This window comes from Bubalus kerabau, chromosome 1 (assembly GCF_029407905.1).
Source record: "Bubalus kerabau isolate K-KA32 ecotype Philippines breed swamp buffalo chromosome 1, PCC_UOA_SB_1v2, whole genome shotgun sequence".
NCBI lineage: Eukaryota > Metazoa > Chordata > Mammalia > Artiodactyla > Bovidae > Bubalus > Bubalus kerabau.
Window position 1 is genome coordinate 199,446,098 of NC_073624.1, and position 18,519 is coordinate 199,464,616.

At 41.1% G+C, this 18,519-nt stretch overlaps 1 protein-coding gene across 13 annotated transcripts in view; it reads right to left on the reverse strand.

The window, feature by feature from the left end:
* Window positions 1-5,071: 5,071 nt before the first annotated feature.
* The window catches only part of SNX24 (sorting nexin 24), a 171,107-nt gene continuing 157,659 nt past the window's right edge, over window positions 5,072-18,519 (reverse strand). For 11 of the 13 annotated variants that reach the window (XM_055549691.1, XM_055549708.1, XM_055549645.1 and 8 more), the window contains 5 exons: window positions 13,218-13,312; window positions 11,481-11,513; window positions 10,896-10,960; window positions 6,562-6,625; window positions 5,072-5,219 (listed from right to left, as the gene is read on the reverse strand). In XM_055549691.1, coding sequence (XP_055405666.1) covers window positions 5,192-5,219; window positions 6,562-6,625; window positions 10,896-10,960; window positions 11,481-11,513; window positions 13,218-13,312 — 285 coding nt within the window. In that variant the 3' untranslated portion in view covers window positions 5,072-5,191. Of the gene's footprint in view, window positions 6,626-10,895; window positions 10,961-11,480; window positions 11,514-13,217; window positions 13,313-18,519 lie in introns of all 13 variants that reach the window. The other 2 variants (XM_055549657.1, XM_055549685.1) reach the window with 1 other exon arrangement.

Below are 18,519 nucleotides of genomic sequence, written 5' to 3' on the forward strand. Positions count from 1 at the left end.
AAAACCATGGTTTTTAATCACTGAATTAGCTTAGTAATGCATTTGTAAAGGATAGACATTTAAGAAATCATTTGAGCCATTAGAACTTGTATCAAATTGGTGAGCAAAGTGTAGAAAACCACTGTTTTAGAACAAACAGGAGGTAATGAATAATTATGCAAATGATTCTGGGAAGATGTTAACAAATCCTGACTGCAAGGTCAAGGTCATTTACATACGCCACAAACATTTCTGAAGGCCCTGCCGTGACGCACGCATAGCCAGCTCTGAGCTGGGTGACGGGATGGGAACACAGGCTGCTGGCCACCAACTCCTTCAACAGTGGTTCTGGGATCTACCCATCTCTGCACTGAGAAACAGGGTAAACAAATCAGATGCTGCCCCTGCCCTCATGCAGCTCTCCCCAGCTTCCCTGGGGAGAAAGACATTAAATAAACAGATGAAGATGGTACCAGTGTGCTCTGAGAGAAGAAGGGGGTACGGTGAGAGTTGGGGTGCTACGTAAGATCTAAGCTGAGACCTAACAGGTGAGAGTGGGCCAGCCTTCTGTTAAGAGAAGAGTGTTTCAGGGAAAGACTAGCAGGGTCAAAGGGCTTGAGCGAGAACCAAGGTTGGCAAGTCCTGGGAAAAGAAAGGCTAGTGTCACCGGTGAGATAAGTACCAGGAAGAGGAGGGTGAGGAACTTGGAGAGGGTGGTAGGAGTTTCCGTTTTAAGTGGGGATGGAAGCGACTGGATAATTTTGAGCAAGCGAGTGACATGACCCGAGGGACATGTCAAAAAGATGGCTCTGGCTCTTGTGTGAAGGACAGACTACAGTGAAAGTGGAAAGCTGAGAGAGGCCCAAGAGGATGCTGCAGCCGAGAGCACAGAGCACTCCCTCGGTTTAATCAAGGGAGATGGAAAAGCACTGATTTATAATGTAGGGTAGAAATACAAGCAACTGTCACAACACTTTTCTGACTTAAGTATTCAAATGCGATTCAAAAATGCACATTACAGTTTTTTAAAAAAACTTCTAATGGGAGGCTGATGGGGGAGAGAGACAGCTCGAATTTTGTGGATGATCAGTGCAAATCCTGATCCCTTTTATAACCTGGTGGCCTTAGTCAAGCTATCGTGCCTTTCTAGCCTTCATTTTCTTCACTGTAGAAGGGAAAAATAAGAACCTCAGGAAGATGCTGGAAGGCTTTTATGGGATAATCCATGGACAGAACTTAGCCCAGATTAGTGCTTTATCGTGTTAGTTACTTACTAATCTCTCTGATCTTCAATTTCTTCTTCTATAAAATCTTGTAAAAGCTGTGTCAAGTTATAATGAGATCAAGTATGGAAAGCCTTAGTATCATAACAGGTGACACCCAGAGGTGCTCCGTAAATAAGAGCATCTAAGGGAAGAGATGATCAGAGCTGGAGACACTGTTGATGGCACCATGGCTGATGTTCAAGTAAAAGAAGACTGAAAATGTTTCACATCTTATAGGTCAGACTTGCAATTATACTCTGAGAATATAAAACAACATTTTTCTTTAGTCAATTACATGTATTCCAAAGACTTAACATTTCAATATGCCCTCCTCCCTCCTACACAAAAATAAACACCTCTTCACCCTCAGAATCCAGACGGTCACTCTGCATCTTCATGGACAGAAAACATAAATGTTGTAGAATTTTCTGTTTTGAGTTACTGTCTGTTACTTTCCTGGGTTTCTGCTGCTGAATTAGAAATCTATCATTATCATCAAGGATGAAAACTGAAACAAAGCCGAGATGAAAAGTGATCATTTCAAAGCTGAGTTAAAAAGACTGGAGAAGATTGTTTGAATCACTGAACCTTATATCCAGTTCAGTTAAATGGAAAGATACTCCCTCATAAATGGCTAAAAATTCTGGAAAACAAGGATTATGTCTCTCTGTTCTTTAGATAACTAACACCATGCTGTAATTTCATTTAAAGAATGGATGAATAAATGAATATATTCATTATATGGTATCAATTGAGACCACTACAAACTTGTCTGTCATCCTCTCTGCTTCTTCAAAGAATCCTGCTATAGACTGAATGTTTGGGTCCACATCCACACCCCCAAATTTATATGCTGAAATTAAATTCCCTAAGTGATGGTGTTTGGAGGTGGGGCCTTTGGGAGGTGATTAGGGATTAGTGCCCTTGTGAAAGAGGCCCCAGAGAGATCCCTGGTAAATTCCCCACCATGTAACTACACAGGGAAAACAGAGCCCCTTACTAGATACCACATGTGCCCTGATCTTGTACTTCCCTGAGTTCAGAACTGAGAGAAATAAATATTTGTTGTTTATAAGCCATCCAGTCTATGCTATTTCTGTTACCACAGCCAGAATGAATGCAATACTAGGAGAGTTAAATCTTCATTTATTTCATAGTAGATTCTGCAGGAGGTAGGGAAGTCAATAATCACCAAAGAAGGGGAGTTCAGAGACCATCTCACACTCTCAAAGCATCAAACAGTGGTTCCTAACCTAAGTATGTGTCAGAATCAACTGGGAAGTTTCTCTTAGTACCCACTGACAGGCCCCAACCCACCGCCTCCCCGATTTACTGATTCAGTTTTAGATGATTCTGATGCACATCTCTGGCTCAGAACTATTGTTTTTAGAATCTCATAGGTTACCAGGGATATGAGAATAGCACCCTTGATAAATATCACTAATTGGTTGCCACACCCTTACTCACTGAGTCTATTCTAAAAGAACTGTGGTAAAATACACGACATAAAATTTACCGTTTTAATCATTTTTTTTTACAGTGGCATTAAGTGCATTCACATCATTGTGCAACCACCATCCTCACCATCCATCTTCAGAACTTTACCTTCCCCAACTGAAACCCACTAACTCCCCATCTCTCCCCACCCCCAGCCCCTGGCAACCACCACTCTATTTTCTGTTTCTAGGAGTATGACTATTCTAGACACCTCAAATAAGTGGAATCATACAGCAGTTGTCCTTTTGTGACTGGCTGACTTCACTTAGCATAATGTCTTCAAGATTTATCCATGTTGTAGCAGGTGTCAGAATTCCCTTCCTTTTTAAGGCTGAATTATCCACTGTATGTATAGACCATATTTTATCCATTCATCCATCAGTGGGCACTTGTGTTGCTTCCACCTTTTGGTTATTGTGAAACTCATTTGTAACTTGGTTGTAGAAATAACTGTTCAAGTCCCTGCTTTCACTTTTTTTCTTTGGTATATATCCAGAAGCGGAATTGCTAGATCATATTGTAATTTTAATTTTTTAAAGAACTGCCATACTATTTTCCACAGAGTTTGCACCGTTTTACATTCCTACTAGCAACATATAAGGGTTTCCAGGTCTCTGCATCCTTGCTGATACTTGTTATTTTCTCCTTGTTTTGGATAGTATCCACTCTGGTTGGTGAGTCAGAATCCTTACCTGAGCACTTTAGACAGCCATTATCAATTGACCAAGTTGACAAATGAGATAAAAGCCCTTTGTTGTTCCTAAACGGTGATCATAAGATTTACATACTTGTCAAAGTGAAGTGACTGAAGAATTTACCATGTGGTGATGGCCACAGTGCTGTTGGATTGTATACACAGCCTGCTGTTTGAAATGGGGGAGAGGAGGAGGAGAAGGAAGGACACCAACAGAAAGGATATCAGGGCCTCCATATGCAAACTGGCCAGATGGCGGAGGTTAGGTCTGAGCAAGGCTCTGTGAAACAGCAATGGGTGGGTGGGAACCATTCTGAGACCAGCCCCAAGCAAAGCACCAAATCCAAGAACTGGGGGGTGAGGGAGTGTGAGGGCTGTCTCTATATCCTGGCATAAATGGTAAGAGGGCTTCTTTTCCTTCTCTTTATTCTCTTTTCTTCCCTGTACTCTTTACTTCTTTACTGGCTATGGATCCATGATATGAAAAATCCATCTTATAAAAATGGAGAAACAGAAGAATATTATGTACACTAAATACACAGTATTTGCTTGCATGTGGATGAGAGTTTCTGAAAGTACACATGTAAACCAAGTACAGTGGTGTCTCTAGGAAGGGAACTGGGAATCGAGGAGACAGGATGGGAGGAGATTTTTCTTTTTATCTATCTTTTTATTAAAATTTTGACTGTGGAAATACATTCCATCCTCTTTCCAACACGCATTTCTGAGCTGCTGAGACCAGGAAGTTCCAACTCCTTCCCAGACTCCCTTGAAGTTGGGGATCAAGAAGAAGGTTCTGCCAACTGTGCTTTCATGAGCAATAGACAAGAAGATGGAAGTGGGTGGATATCATCCTGCTGCTCTGTGCTGTGGCTGCTGACAAGCAAGGCCATGGGTGTGAGAGGCAACCGCGGTGTAGGTGGTGCAGGGGACACTTGTTCTTGTGCCCAGTCACCAGCTTCCTGGGTGCTGCCCTGAGGCAGTTATGGTGCTAACAGGTACCTCCTGAATCTATGTGCCGATCCCTGCATCACAACTACACGTGCTGGTTTTGACCTCAACACCTTCCATAGCAGCCTCTCTGCTCCCTGAATTCCTTAAGACAGAGGTTGTAGCTTCCCTGGAAGGAGGGTACTGGAAATTGCTGGGGTATTCTGGAAATTGTGCCTAGAAGCACACAGGAGGTCATTCCCTGCATCCTTCTAGAAGATTCTGTAAGCACTGTTTCTTTTGATTCCATTCTGCTTAAAACTCCTACTGTAGTTGTGGTTTCTATTTCCTGTGATGGAATTGAAATGAAATATGAAATGACATAGTAAACATTTAAATTAAATTAAAAATGAAGGTCATCACTGAAAAAGATTTTAATTCTCACAAAAGATTCCTTCAGTGGTGTGTCACCAATGATGGTTGATCTTTATATATATATTTTTAATTCTTACTATCTTGGCAAATAAATTATTTAATGCATATCTACTGGCTTAATAGGTGAGGTAATTTAACTTTTACCTTGTTGGATTAGAAATAAATGTTTATGTGAATATGGGAGAAGTGTGTGTGTGTGCATGTGTGAAAAAAGAAAAGACACAGCTTGTGTCTCCATTATAAGATCCTACCAGTAGAAGACATATTCAAATACTTTGGGTTCTTCATTTTTATTTAACTCAAAATAGCTAATAACAAAAACATTTAAAAAATATCTCCAACACTTGACTCTTCAGTCATTTTTGGTTGACGACACTTGATTATTCAGTTCTTACTTTCTTTCCCACGTTGTCACACATCTAGCATAAATACATCATCAAGAATTTGCAGCAAGCTTTAAACCTGTATGTTTAGAGCTTAGTCAAAAACCATGATTTACTTATTAGTTTTGAATTTAAATATTTTTCTCCTACACAGAAGCTTATTAAGCTAATAATCATAAATAGGCTAGCTATTAATTAGTTTTCAAGGAAATGCCCAAATACAGCACACATATACAGGCTGCACATATGCTTTTATCCTTTATTAGACAAAATCTGAATGCTTTAAGATGTACAGTGGAGATGCATCATAAACTCATTTAATTTGTATTAATACAAAATATGAGGTCAGTGAAAAGGAAATGATAAGCAATAAGGAAAATAACGATCAATCTGGCAACTATACCACCTATTCAATGAATGGATGCCCTTGAGTAAACCTAGATGAGTGTTGTCAATCTGGTGTTCCCTCAGTCACTGTCCGTTCACATTTATCTTTTATAGGGCAAGCATCTTGCAAGGCTAAGTATAATTCTAGTGTTTAAAGGCATGTGTTTCTTCTACAAAACAGTGCCTGAACAAACACCAACAACTTTAATTGGTCTTCAACCGTTATCTTCAACAGTTGTCTCTTCCAACACTGGAGAAAAAACTGGTTGTGGTGGATGGAGATTTCCAATATGGCACCATTCTAAAGGGCTTTCAAGGATAATCTTGAGACCCCCATTCTATCTTATGTGCTGACATTAGAAGCGAATCCCTGCATATGATGCAACTCCACTGTAATGCAAGTTAAAATACCATGATTTTTAAAATGCCCTAGTATGGTCAGTATAATTTCATTTCCAGTTTAGTTCCTTCCTCACATTTAGCAGTGTGTTTCCGTAATGCTCTCCTGGTGCCAGCATTTCAGAATGTTATCTATCACTGGCTGAGAAAAAAATCTCACGATGAAAAGATTAGTGTGTCATAGAATCTGAACCAAAAAAGCTACCAAAGCTGATCAGTCTCACAATGATTCAGGGTAAGATTTTCAATTAGCAAATGGTGTGATTGAAGTGGAGAGGAACTGTTTTGCTACACTTGGAGGTCCCAAAGATCTTCTTTAGTCTTCTTTTCCCGGGGTTTCTAAATTGGCAGCTACATTCTACTTCTTAAACACTTGGCCTTAACCTCAGCACTGCCCCAATTCGGTTTCTATTTTTAAAAGCACCATTCTAATGGAAATGTCCCTGCTCTGAATTAAGCTGGGACTGTGAATTTTACCACTAGCGAGAGAGCCGTTATGTCATCGAGTTTAGGTTAATTTGGTAGGTATCGATTTCCTTGACTACGACTTCGAAACCTGCTTCAGCTTCTTCTAGCCATGGAGGATTTCTACCTGGGCTGTAGATGAGGGTAAAATATCCCATGGAGAACTCCTTCAATAACCACATTTGGAAAATCTGAAAAACAAAAGGAAAACTGCTTTTCTTATGCACATCAACGAAACATACGTGCATTTTGCAGAACACAACAAGGTAAGGCCTAGGCATAACTTAGGGGTGTGTATCGCCATACAGTTCGCCCATGTTTCAGATGTGACATCAGACATGCTGTTTTGGCCTCGAGTCACTTAAGGGTACCACTGCGAGTTGCAGGAATGTGCAGCCAGATTTGTAGCTTATTGATTTAAGGGATGTTCTAATGGGTAATGCTGCCAGGCCCCAGCTCTTTATCTGAATGTTTTCTCACAAGGAAGATAGATTACACTGGCAATTCAGTTTCTAACAAAATCTCAATATACTTGAAGGAATTCTAAGATTTCTACTGGGAATACTTTGCGGCAGTTTTTCCATTGTGGTTTACAGCAGCATTTAGCCCGAGGTGTCTGGAATCTGCTTGTTCTATTACGCTAGTTTCTAGAGAGCAGGAGCACGGGAGCCTGTCTTCCTAATGTAAAAGGGCCAATCTCTGACAAAAGGCCCCCTTTGTCAAACTTGAAAAATCAGCTCCTTTTTTATAGGAGACACAAAGGAAATTCAGAGCTGTAGTTTCTGTTGTACCACATTTTAGTTATCAGAGTAAGTAAGACATGAACGGATAAATTGAACAGGGAACCAATCTATCACATCTATACATAATTATACCCAGGATTTACATAAATGTAGTTATTATATGAGGAAAGCAAGAGATCCCTAAGTATGTTCACCTATTAATTCAACCTGTACAGAGGACCCACTACATAAAACCACTTACAAGGGCATTGGACCTCATCAGGGGAACAGAGAGGCTCTTAGAGGAGAGAGCTTGGGAGAGGGAGCTGACCGGCTGTGAAGTCTGAGGCAGGTGGGTGCCCTGTGGAGGGTTCAGAGACCTGCATGGAGGCTAAGGTAGCAAGAGGAGTGGCCTCAGTGAGGGCAGGGGGACAATTCAAGCCTGCTAGGAAGGAACAGGAAATCTGGCTTTATCTGAAAAACAAGGAGAAGCTGTGGAGGGACGTTAAACAAAGTGAGACAGAAATTAATCATTTTGAAAAGTTGTCTGTGGTTGACATTCAGACAGCAGTCAGGAGCAAGGTGGCAATGGATTTGATGGGACTAGTGAAGGATTTCACAACAGTACCTACCGAATAGGTCATTGTAAAAATCGGTGAATGAAACAAAGTGCTTGGACCTGAACTTGGCATAGGGTTCAGTTCAGTTCAGTTCAGTCGCTCAGTCGTGTCTGACTCTTTGCGACCCCAAGAACTGCAGCACGCCAGGCCTCCCTGTCCATCACCAACTCCCGGAGTCCACCCAAACCCACGTCCATTGTGTCAGTGATGCCATCCAACCATCTGATCCTCTGTCCCAGCTATTATGACATACCAGACACTGCCTAATCACTGGGGATACAAATAACAGTGCTTGCCTAAGCCATGGAACTTGCATGTTAGGCAGGGAGATAAGTGAATAAACAAACAAAATGTGTTTAAAAATATCTCTAATACACAAGCAATTAATTACTCCATGACTGCTTGAGTTACTCAGAAAACTGCCCTTGCCTTTGCTTCTCACTGAGAGGTGATGAGAAGGAATGTGATTTAGGGTAGATTTTGTTGTTATTTTTGTTGGTTTTCATTTATTTTTAGAAACATTTATTGTGAAGCTTATAAAAAAAAAATAGTGAACAGGGTGGAGGGGCTCTTGGAGGTTAATCAAAAGGAGAATCAGCAAAGGCTCCCTGAAGTTGGACCTGAAAGAGGAGAAGGCCAACAATGTGTGAGAATGAGAAGAGGGTTCGAGAAAGAAGAAATGGCAAGCACCCTGAGGGGAGAGTTCACTACATCTGGGACCCAGGAAGAACTGCAGTGTGGCTGGATCAGTGTGTTAGGGCGTCCCAGCAGAAACATGAGCCAGGGCCAGCCCATGGAGGGCCATGTCAACCATGGCACGAGTCTGGGGCTCACAGAGAGGGTTCAGATGGAAAAATAATATTGTGACTCAGCTGTACACTCAAGGTCATCAAGGCCACAGCAAGGAGGAGATTGTTCCAAAGAAAGTAAAAGTAGAACAGAGAGTCTAGGAGAGCCTTCAGGAGAGCTGCCAGAACCAGGAAGAAGAGCAGAAATGTGGGAAAGCCAAGGGGAGGTGGTGTTTGAAGACAGGGAACGTGGTCACCAGTGGCTAAAGTTGAGAGGTCAAGGAAGAGGAGGGCTGAGAAAGCCCACAGAGAGTAGTCACACAGCTGGCCCTGGGGACCTGGGCAAGAGTTATTAGGAATTCCCCAGAAAAACCTAAACAAAGGCCAAAAACCACATGCTAAGAGAATAATGCTTTATTTTTAGCATTTTAGAAGAGGACAGTGCTTAACTGCCAAAATTTTAAAGACAGACACTCCTCTGACTTTATGGGTCTCAGTGTCTGTGTGAAAGTATTTCCAGATTCTGCATCCTCTGGAAAAGTAACCTCAACATTTTGTTTTAAAGCCATACAATGTGAATATGTGACACAAGTAAAATTTATCTTTAAATTAAATGCTAAAGAACTGCAAGAATGCATCACTGGTATAATACCTCTAAGACAATAGGAATCTGATTTATGACACGGGTCCAGCCAAAGTTCCATGAAAGGAGATTTAGTGACTGGTTCTCTCACACCTGGTTCCATTCCTTACATCAAATTCATGATTTTCACTTACTCTGAAGCAGGAATTCCCTTTTGGTGCAAGTCACTCCACTACATCAACATTCTACCAATGATCCATACTTTACTACTCTTTCCAGCTTCGGACTTTTGCCCCTGATACTCCTTCCCAGAAAGTTCTGCCGTTCTTCATGGTCAAGCCAAGTGCATAGCACATGCTACTTAACAACCTGGATGAATTGAGTTCAAAGACCACAAAATATCTTCCCTCTTCTAGATAGCAAACTGGCTACTAGTCCACGGTGATCACTCTATTCAACACTTTTCTAGGAATTTCAGTCCAAAGCACAAAATATCTGAGCAGAAACAATACCTGGGGAGGGTGTTTGTGGAACCATTATTAAAAGCTAGAAAGACTACTTTATAAATCACTGCCCATGTACTCTAGACTAGGCTACATAGTGAATATTTGTTAAATGTAACATCTTGTTAATATAATATCAACCTAACACACCAGGCATATTTGGTGTGCATTAGAAGTAAATGCTAAAGAAAGGTAATTATTCCTCACTGAAAGAATTTTATAGGGAAAATACTATTACAAGACCATATGTGTATACTGTTGCATGACAAAAGGCAGCTTTCTTCTAGAAAGGTCCTCCACAGAGTGGGGCTGTGTCTGAGCCAGGCTTCTTTAAATGGACAGCAAGTGGCTGACTCGAGCACAAGAGTACAGTCCCTTCTCTCTTGCTGGGGATAAGGTTTTATTGCCAGAATGTAGGGAAGGTGTCCACAGATAATCTATCTATTGCTATTTAGCTGCTATGCTATTTAGTCACTCGCAGAAACAAAGGCTGCAAATCCACTATACGCAGAGAGCACAGAAGGAGAGATTAGGCAAAAAGAGATCCACGCTCCAGACCTGTGAAACCAGGCAAGTCAGGGACCTCCCTGAGATCCACTTTTCTCAAGATCTAACGATGATAACTGCCCTGCCAATTTCCTAAGGTGGTTAAGGAAATTAAATGAGACAATGTCTGAGAATATACTGACAAAGAGTTGAATATCGGAACACTTTGAGAGGGACTCTGGATAATTTAAATTTCTTTGCACAAAGAAAGGACTTGGGCTAAAATACGACATTACACTTAAATTAATCCCTTATACTTAAACATACAAACTTTTTATTTGACTGTCAAAGACGCTGTAATCTAAATGGAAAGGGAGACACATGCAATGTATATACACAGCTTTGGGAAAGAAGCATTAAAAAAAAAAAGGACCAGGGCCTTGGATTCAAACCCTACCTGGCATCTGGATAAAAACTGGCATAGTCTAAAATACCACCACCCCCCAAATTAATACCTTTACCCCCTTATCACTCTAATTCAAAACAGCCTGGAGAGAGAGAAAGAAAAATTACATTTCCTCCTGAAAGGCCTGCCCCAATTAAAATTCTGAATGTCTCTTACACCAAGAGCACTGGTTTATTGGCAGATTATTAAGCCCTGGACCAATGTCACTCTGTTAGACCTGTATTAAAAACGTGGTTTATGTGGTGCAGGGTCAGATCAGTAAAGAGCTGTTAGCAGATGACAGGTTTGATTACCGCTGGCTGCAGGCAAGACGTATGGATCCCTGAGGAACAGCAGCACCGGCTGGTGGGACAGTTTGCTGGAAAGGTCAAGAACAGGCATGTCAGCATCAGGGGACGACGGTAAACAGAAAACACTACAAACTAGCTTTGAGGGGATCAAACTGCTGTGCGGGGACATCTCAAGGTTCATGTATCTAACGGTGTGGGCGAATAATAGCAAGCAGAGCTGCAGGAACAAATCACCAGCAGCGGGCTCATCTTCCATTCATGTCTTTGTGGAATCGGAAGCAGATATACAATAAATCACTGATGCAAAGTGTTTTATTTTTTGAAATCTTGTAGTATGACTATTGATGAAATAGTATTCTTATTTCATGTATGAAACAACGTAGGGTTTTATTCCTTCACCCTTAAATAGAACTGGCTACTTCTGTAACTTCCCATCAAAGATTTGTCATTTTAAAATGAATTTTCTACCAAAGATTTTAAAGAAAATCTTGACTTGAAACAATTAGATGATGGTAATGAAACACTTAACAAAACCACAGTCCTCTTCTCGGTTTGTATAACTCCTGATTGACTGGTATTTGTTCTTACCTTGACTCTTCAGATTCTGTCTCATCAAAAGATCTAAATTTTTTTGACAAGAAAAGAAAAAGACAATAAAAGCTGGGTCAGTTAACAAAGGAAGATATAGCTAGTATTCTTAGAGCTCTAAATTGGCAGACATTTTGAGAAAGAGACTGGTATTTTCACAGAGTCACAGGATGGCTGATGCCTCTTCCTAAGGAATCCTAAGATGGTAATATTCTTATATTTCAGTTTTCCTGAAGAAGATCACTCAAAAACCCTATAGTTTTGCTTTTGGACTTATATAATGGAGAAAAGACTTCACTCACTTCATTCCCACTACTTCTTAAAAATACATAACCACATATTAAGCCCAACTTCCCAGCAAATGCACCAAGTTGAAACAGGAATACACTGGCCATGTACGTGATTTGGTGAGTGGGGTATATGGCTCTTGTTCTGAGGTGACTGAAAAGTGGCCCTGAGTGAATGCTGCCACTGAGGGAGCTATGACAGGTCTTAGTGGCTTCTCAACCAGCAGATGGCTGCAGATTAACATGCCTTTGGGTGTGGTTAGCTTAAACTTCTTGTAGCTAGTGTGGGTCCTTCAGGCAGGTCTGGAGACAGCAAGAAAATGGATCCAACACTCTCCCCAACTTGGGTCTGCAGAGAGTCTGTGACGATGGAGTTCTGAATGAATAGATCTAATATGTCAGGGGTGTTGCTGATGGCCTTTGGAGGTCAGATCATCACAGGTGCCCAGAGCTGAGTGAGTGAGTTAGTTCAGAGTTAACTCTTTGGAAGAACTTTTCTTGATTGCTGATTATATCAAATGTCTGGTTTCTTGGTAGAGAGAGATTAGGATATGCAGCTCTGCATTCAGAAGTTCTTGAGGGAGGCAGTGGGGAAGCAAGGAAAGAGTTTATGCCAGAGGCCTGGGCTCTGGCAACTACAAGGCAGGAGATTTGGGGAAAGGCACTTTATTCCTGTGGCTCAGTTTGCTCAACTATAAAATGAAGGGAGTTGGGTAAAATCATTTTTAAGATCATTTACAGCTTTAAACTTACATGAATAAATGTGTCAAGGGGATATAGACTTTGCCCAAGTATCCACAAATAAACATGTGCTGTGCTTAGTTGCTCAGTCATGTCTGACTCTTTGTGACCCCATGGACCATAGCCCGCCAGGCTCCTGTCCATGGGGATTCTCCAGGCAAGAATACTGGAGTGGGTTGCCATGCCTTCCCTCAGGGGATCTTCCCAACCCAAGGATCGAACCTAGGTCTCCTGCATTTCAGGTGGATTTCTTTATCATCCGGGCCACCAGGGAAGTCCAAAAATACACCCCTATCCCTTCTCCAGGGGATCTTCCCGACTCCAGAATTGAGCTAGGGTCTCCTGTATTGCAGGCAGATTCTTTACCAGCTGAGCCACCAGGGAAGCCCACAAATAAACATATCAGTTCTTGAACAGGCTATTGAGAGCCATACTTCCCACCATGTAACATCATTCCATGTAACAGAGTAATTAAAAAAGTCAATTCCTCAAGTCTAAACCCGAGTTAGTTGGTCCCTTGGCCACAATATGGAGATGAGGACTCAAGAGCAATTCCTTTGACTACGAGTAGGGGGCGAGTGAGTGCTGTCCCAAGCCAGAAGAATGGGTGTGCCCAGGCTGGCCCTTCTGGCATCATTAGGGTTATGTGTTAGGCCAATAAGTGTTTGCAAAGCAACTTAATGTCCAATAGGTAAACAACAACTCTTACCCATAACTCTCTGTCTTTGGTAGAGAGGGCAAATGTCGCACATTTAGGAAATCGAGAAACAGCTTGGGAAGTTCTTCATTTTCCAGAATGACAGCCTGTGAAAGTAGAAAACAATTAGAAAGTGAAGTTTGCTAGACAATCAATCAAATACACTATTCTGAAAAGTCATAACCATCCATCAAAGTTCTTACCAGCATTATTACTCAAAAGTGAAATGAGAGTGGTGCCTATTTCACCCACCAAGAATTCAGGCCAATACACATGCTATTCGGTGTCAGCAAATGCTCCATTTTATCTATTCCTTCACTTAACCAGCATTTACAGAGCATTTTCTATACTTTAGATGCTGACTAGGGGGCAAGACCGCTGGGTACCAGGTAGACACAGTTCCCTGACTTCAAGGAGGTTCTAATCCAGAGTACCTCAAAACCTGGGAACACCAAAAATACTGCTAAGACAGTTTCATCAAGTCTTCTTTATTTAGTGATGAAACGGTTTAACTGTGTGTGTGTGTGTGTGTGTGTGTGTGTGTGTGTATGTGTGTATCATAAGAGACCACAATTGTTCAGGAAATGCTATACATGTTTTTTTAAACTAGAAGATTTAGTCAAGATCTTTTAGCTATTACCTATTTCAGCAACAGGATCAACTGACATTTATTGCTATTTGGACAGCTCCACTTAAAGGGTCAGTAACAATTTTACCACTAAGTGTAAATCAGTGTATATACTGAAAAAAAAAAAATCTATAGAGTTCTTCCATTTAGGGAGCTCTGCTAAATAGCTGCCATAATGGCATAACTATGTCAGTTCTCAGATACCCAAATTATGCAATTTCCAGGAGGGATCGAATAGAGAACTGTAAGAGTGCACTTTCATATATATTTATTTTTGAAAGGGTCTGCCAGAGAAATGATTGCACCTCCCTCCCCCGCTTTTTAAAAAAAAACAAAGACCATGGGAAAAGCATCAAACATTGTGCAATAATTTCTAAAATTAATATAACTATTTCAAGGGTCATTTTTTGTAATTTACCATGGCTTTTTTTTCACCCTAATACATACACTATTTAAAAGACAATGAGAATTGATGGTGAAATGTCACTTACACAGCTGATCAGGAATAGCTACGCAAGGTGATGCAAAAGGTATATAACAAATGACAAAAGATCAAACTGCATGTATCTTGTATACACGTAATTCTGCATAATGTATTGTTTTTAGTTATGATTTAAATCTGGAGCTGCCCATTTCTCACCATGCTTTGGAATTCTGTTACCCAGTTCAGGACACATAAATGGAATGAGCTCCCACAGAGGTCACCAGGGCCAGCAGACCGATCTCTGCTTGATACTAGTGCTCAACTCTCCCACTGCTCAGTTCCTGGAGAGTCATCAGCTGAAGAACCAACCTTGTCTGGGGCTCTTACTACTCCTTACACAGCCCACTGTACCCCCTGAAGCTTAAGCAATGAAAAAGAGAGGGGGGTAAAAAGGTATTGGGGGTAATACTTTATTCATTAAACAAATATTTACTGAGCACCTATTATGTTAGGCACTGGGATATGACAATGAATATTACGTGTCCAGTGGAGTGTGGACTGGTGTAGAAAATTGGACTGGTGTAAACACAAACACACATGACTTAATCTTGCCTTAGAATATAGTGACACAAGGTCTGCATCCTCTGAATACTTTCGCATCCATCCATTCCCCCACCTGCTCATCCATCCATTCATCTTTCTCAAATGTTTACTCTTTTCTTCATTATAAAGTCGAAAAATGAAAAATTGACAAAATGGAGAGAAAAAAAAAAACAGGTCCTTTATTTAGAGGCATACTTCTATTACTATTTCCGTTAGTTTCCTTCAATTCATTTGACCTTCATCTAAATGTTTATCTAACTGAGGACATTTTGGGGGGTACTCAGAAGGTCATTATTTCAGTGCCCAGAAATAAAAGATTTCAGGAATCATGATACATGTGTGGTTCTAAGGAATTTCTGCCATAATACAAGATGCAATGATTATCTACTTGTTTGTAGATATTTGTTTAAGAAGATGATATACTTATTTGAATAATAAAGCTTCATGTTGTAACAAACACAGAGCTGTTCACCCTGGTGATAGTTTTAATTATGTGAACAAGTGGTAGCTTTCAGATTAAAAAAAAAACACACACACACAACAGGGGAGTGGGTAACCGTTCTTATCTCCACCCCCACCTTTTAAAATAAATTAAATCAATAACAAGTGTGGGACACTTTTAATGACCTGAACTACTTAATTTCCAGGATCTTTAGACACGTCATCCATCACTGTAGTATGCAGGAAGACATCTCCTGAGTGTTCAGGGGGTTACTTTCGTTTTATTAATGCAAGATTTAGGGAATTTTAACAAGGTGAATTGTTTATTTGCCTTGACAGATTGGCTTACAATGCACTGGGTACATCTACAGCATGATCATTAATGACAAAAGACAGGCAAAAAGCTGTTTACACTGCAACACCAAGACAGGAATTAATCCTGCTCACCCTCCCTGAACAGAGTACTCCAAATAGATGGTCACACAGTTTTAGGTCAGATATACTGGGGGAAAAAGAAAAGAGAAGACTTTAGAAATTTGTGAGCATTTTATTTAAATGTTCACTGTGCTGTGCTTAGTCGTTCAGTTGAGTCTGACTCTTTACTATGCCATGGACTGTAGCCCACCAGGCTCCTCTGTCCATTGGATTCTCCAGGCAAGAATACTGGAGTGGGTTGCCATGCCCTCCTCCAGGGGATCTTCCTGACCCAGGGATCAAACCCAGGTCTCCCACATTGCAGGCAAATTCTTTACCATCTGAGCCACCAGGGAAGCTAAACAGCCTCAAATAAAATTTTCCATAAAACAATGACCCATGTGGATTTCAGGATTTACAGTTTTAAGAAAGCAGCACTGGGCAGTTAGTTAAGCATTCAGTTATGTGGAGGGAGTATTCCCTAAACTCTGCTAAGTCTTGTAAGAAAATAATAGTTAAGTCCAGAGATAGAATAGAGTAGAACTAATTTAATAAAATATGTATAAGTGAAATAACTGTCATCAGTTAGTACAGAGATGCAGAAGAGCAGCTGAGCTCAACCAAATCTTATGGCTCAGAAACACATGACCTCATTCCATGAAAGACCTATCAGTGAAGAAGGGCCTCATGACCTATTTCATTTAAATATTCCTCAGTTTCTCAAAAAGCTGCTGCTCAAGAAGAATCACTCCCTCTTGATTTTGCATCCTGGGCCATTCCACATGCTTGGGACCCCAGCCTGGTCTAGATCACCAGAACAATTCACTAGGTAAGCTCTTACTAAAAGTATATATTATATTAAAAAAAAACAAAAAAACACTCCTTCCTGATGCTGGATCCTGGGCCATTCCACATGCTTGGGACCCCAGTCTGGTCTAAATCATCAAACGGTTCACCAGATAAGTTCTTAATTAATATATATATATCCCATGGATGGAGGAGCTTGGTGGGCTACAGTCCATGGGATTGCAAAGAGTCAGACACAACTGAGTGACTTCACTTTCACTTTCTATTATATATATATAATATATAAATTACATTTTAAATATCAAATCACATTTCCCTGTTGTTTTAGCTTGCTTATCTTTATTTTTGATTGATCTTCAATGGTTAGTCATTTTCATTCTTTATAGAGGTAAGTTGTGTAGCTGGAATATGTAGATTTAGACCAAGACCTGGGTTTGAGCATCTCCTCTGCCTACCCTAAAGGTCATTGTAAGGATTAGGTGATGTCTCTAAGAGTCTCTGGCATAATTAGCATTTGATAAATGTTAATTCTGTTTTCTTTGAATTTTTTTTTTGCTGGATCAATTCTCAACAATCTATTTGGAGGTTTGGGTTATTGTCTATTTAGCAAAACTTCTTAGTCCCCTGTGATTCGTGGATCCTCTAGAAAATGATGAAAGCTGAGAATCCTGCTTGCTGAAACGTACGCACACATATATAATTGTGCTGCCAGTGGTAGGGGGTCCAACAGCCCTCTGACAGCCGCGCCAAGGATGCCTCCTCTCAGCTCGGGTGTGGAGCAGCGCTGCTGGGCACTCTTCCTTTGGCCTGGAGCCTGAAGCACTGCTGAGCCTGCGCTGAAGGCCAGCCCCCCGAAGGACACGCTCGCCTTCTTGTTTCAGTTTTCCACCTCTTTGTCAATTAGAACCCCGCTGGAGTGTGTGCCGCCTTGCTATTAGAATTCATGAGTGCTTTCAGCTCTAGGCTGTGGGTCTGGCCATGAGGCAACCCCGGTCAAGGATTTTTTTCTGAAAGACCAAAATCTATCGCTGTGCTGGATTTAGAAAGCAGTTCATATTTATGGCATCTACGTCTTCTGTATATAACTCTAGAATGCAACAAGCCATGGTGCTGAAGGTTTCCTAAATTAGCCAAAAAGGAGGGAAAGTAAGATTTAAACTCTATTTCTGCAGAGTATATGATAGTATGCCACACCTGCTATGAGAGGGGGAGTTTGAATTGCTGGGCAGTATTGGGTCCCAGGCTGAGTGCTTTCTAACTGATTAATAACTCTGATTGTAGAGTCCTGACACCAGATGCAAGTTGAGATGGTGAGTTAGATTAACTAACCATTTTGTTAGTTAATCTAACAAAGGCAGAATTGGAGAAGGCAATGGCAATTGGAGAAGGCAGTGGCAACCCACTCCAGTACTCTTGCCTGGAAAATCCCATGGATGGATGAGCCTGGTAGGCTGCAGTCCATGGGGTTGCTAGAAGTCGGACACAACTGAGTGACTTCCCTTTCACTTTTCACTTTTGTGCACTGGATAAAGAAATGGCAACCCACTCCAGTGTTCTTGCCTGGAGAATCCCAGGGACGGGGGAGCCTGGTGGGCTGCCATCTATGGGGTTGCACAGAGTCGGACACGACTGAAGCAACTTAGCAGCAGCAACAGCAGCAACCATTTTGTTAAGGAGGGTGGCATGGTTTGGTAGCTAATTTATGCAATAAAACATCAGAATTCAAAATGAAAGTAACACATTGGGGGAAAAGTTAGAAATAATCCCATTAAAACGTACAGGTTAAAGTACCAAGTCAACTACTGTAAGAGGCAGAAGGAAGCACCCAGATGCAAGCTGGATAGTAGGTCAAAAGCCCTGCTGGCTGCAAGTGGCGGGTCAGCAAGAAAGTGCTATTTCCACAAAGGTCTAAAATGAGCTGAGCAGCCCTCTCACTCCACTGAATGCAATACTATTTAATCCCCAAGGAAAGAGAAATAAAAATAAACTCAGTCAAG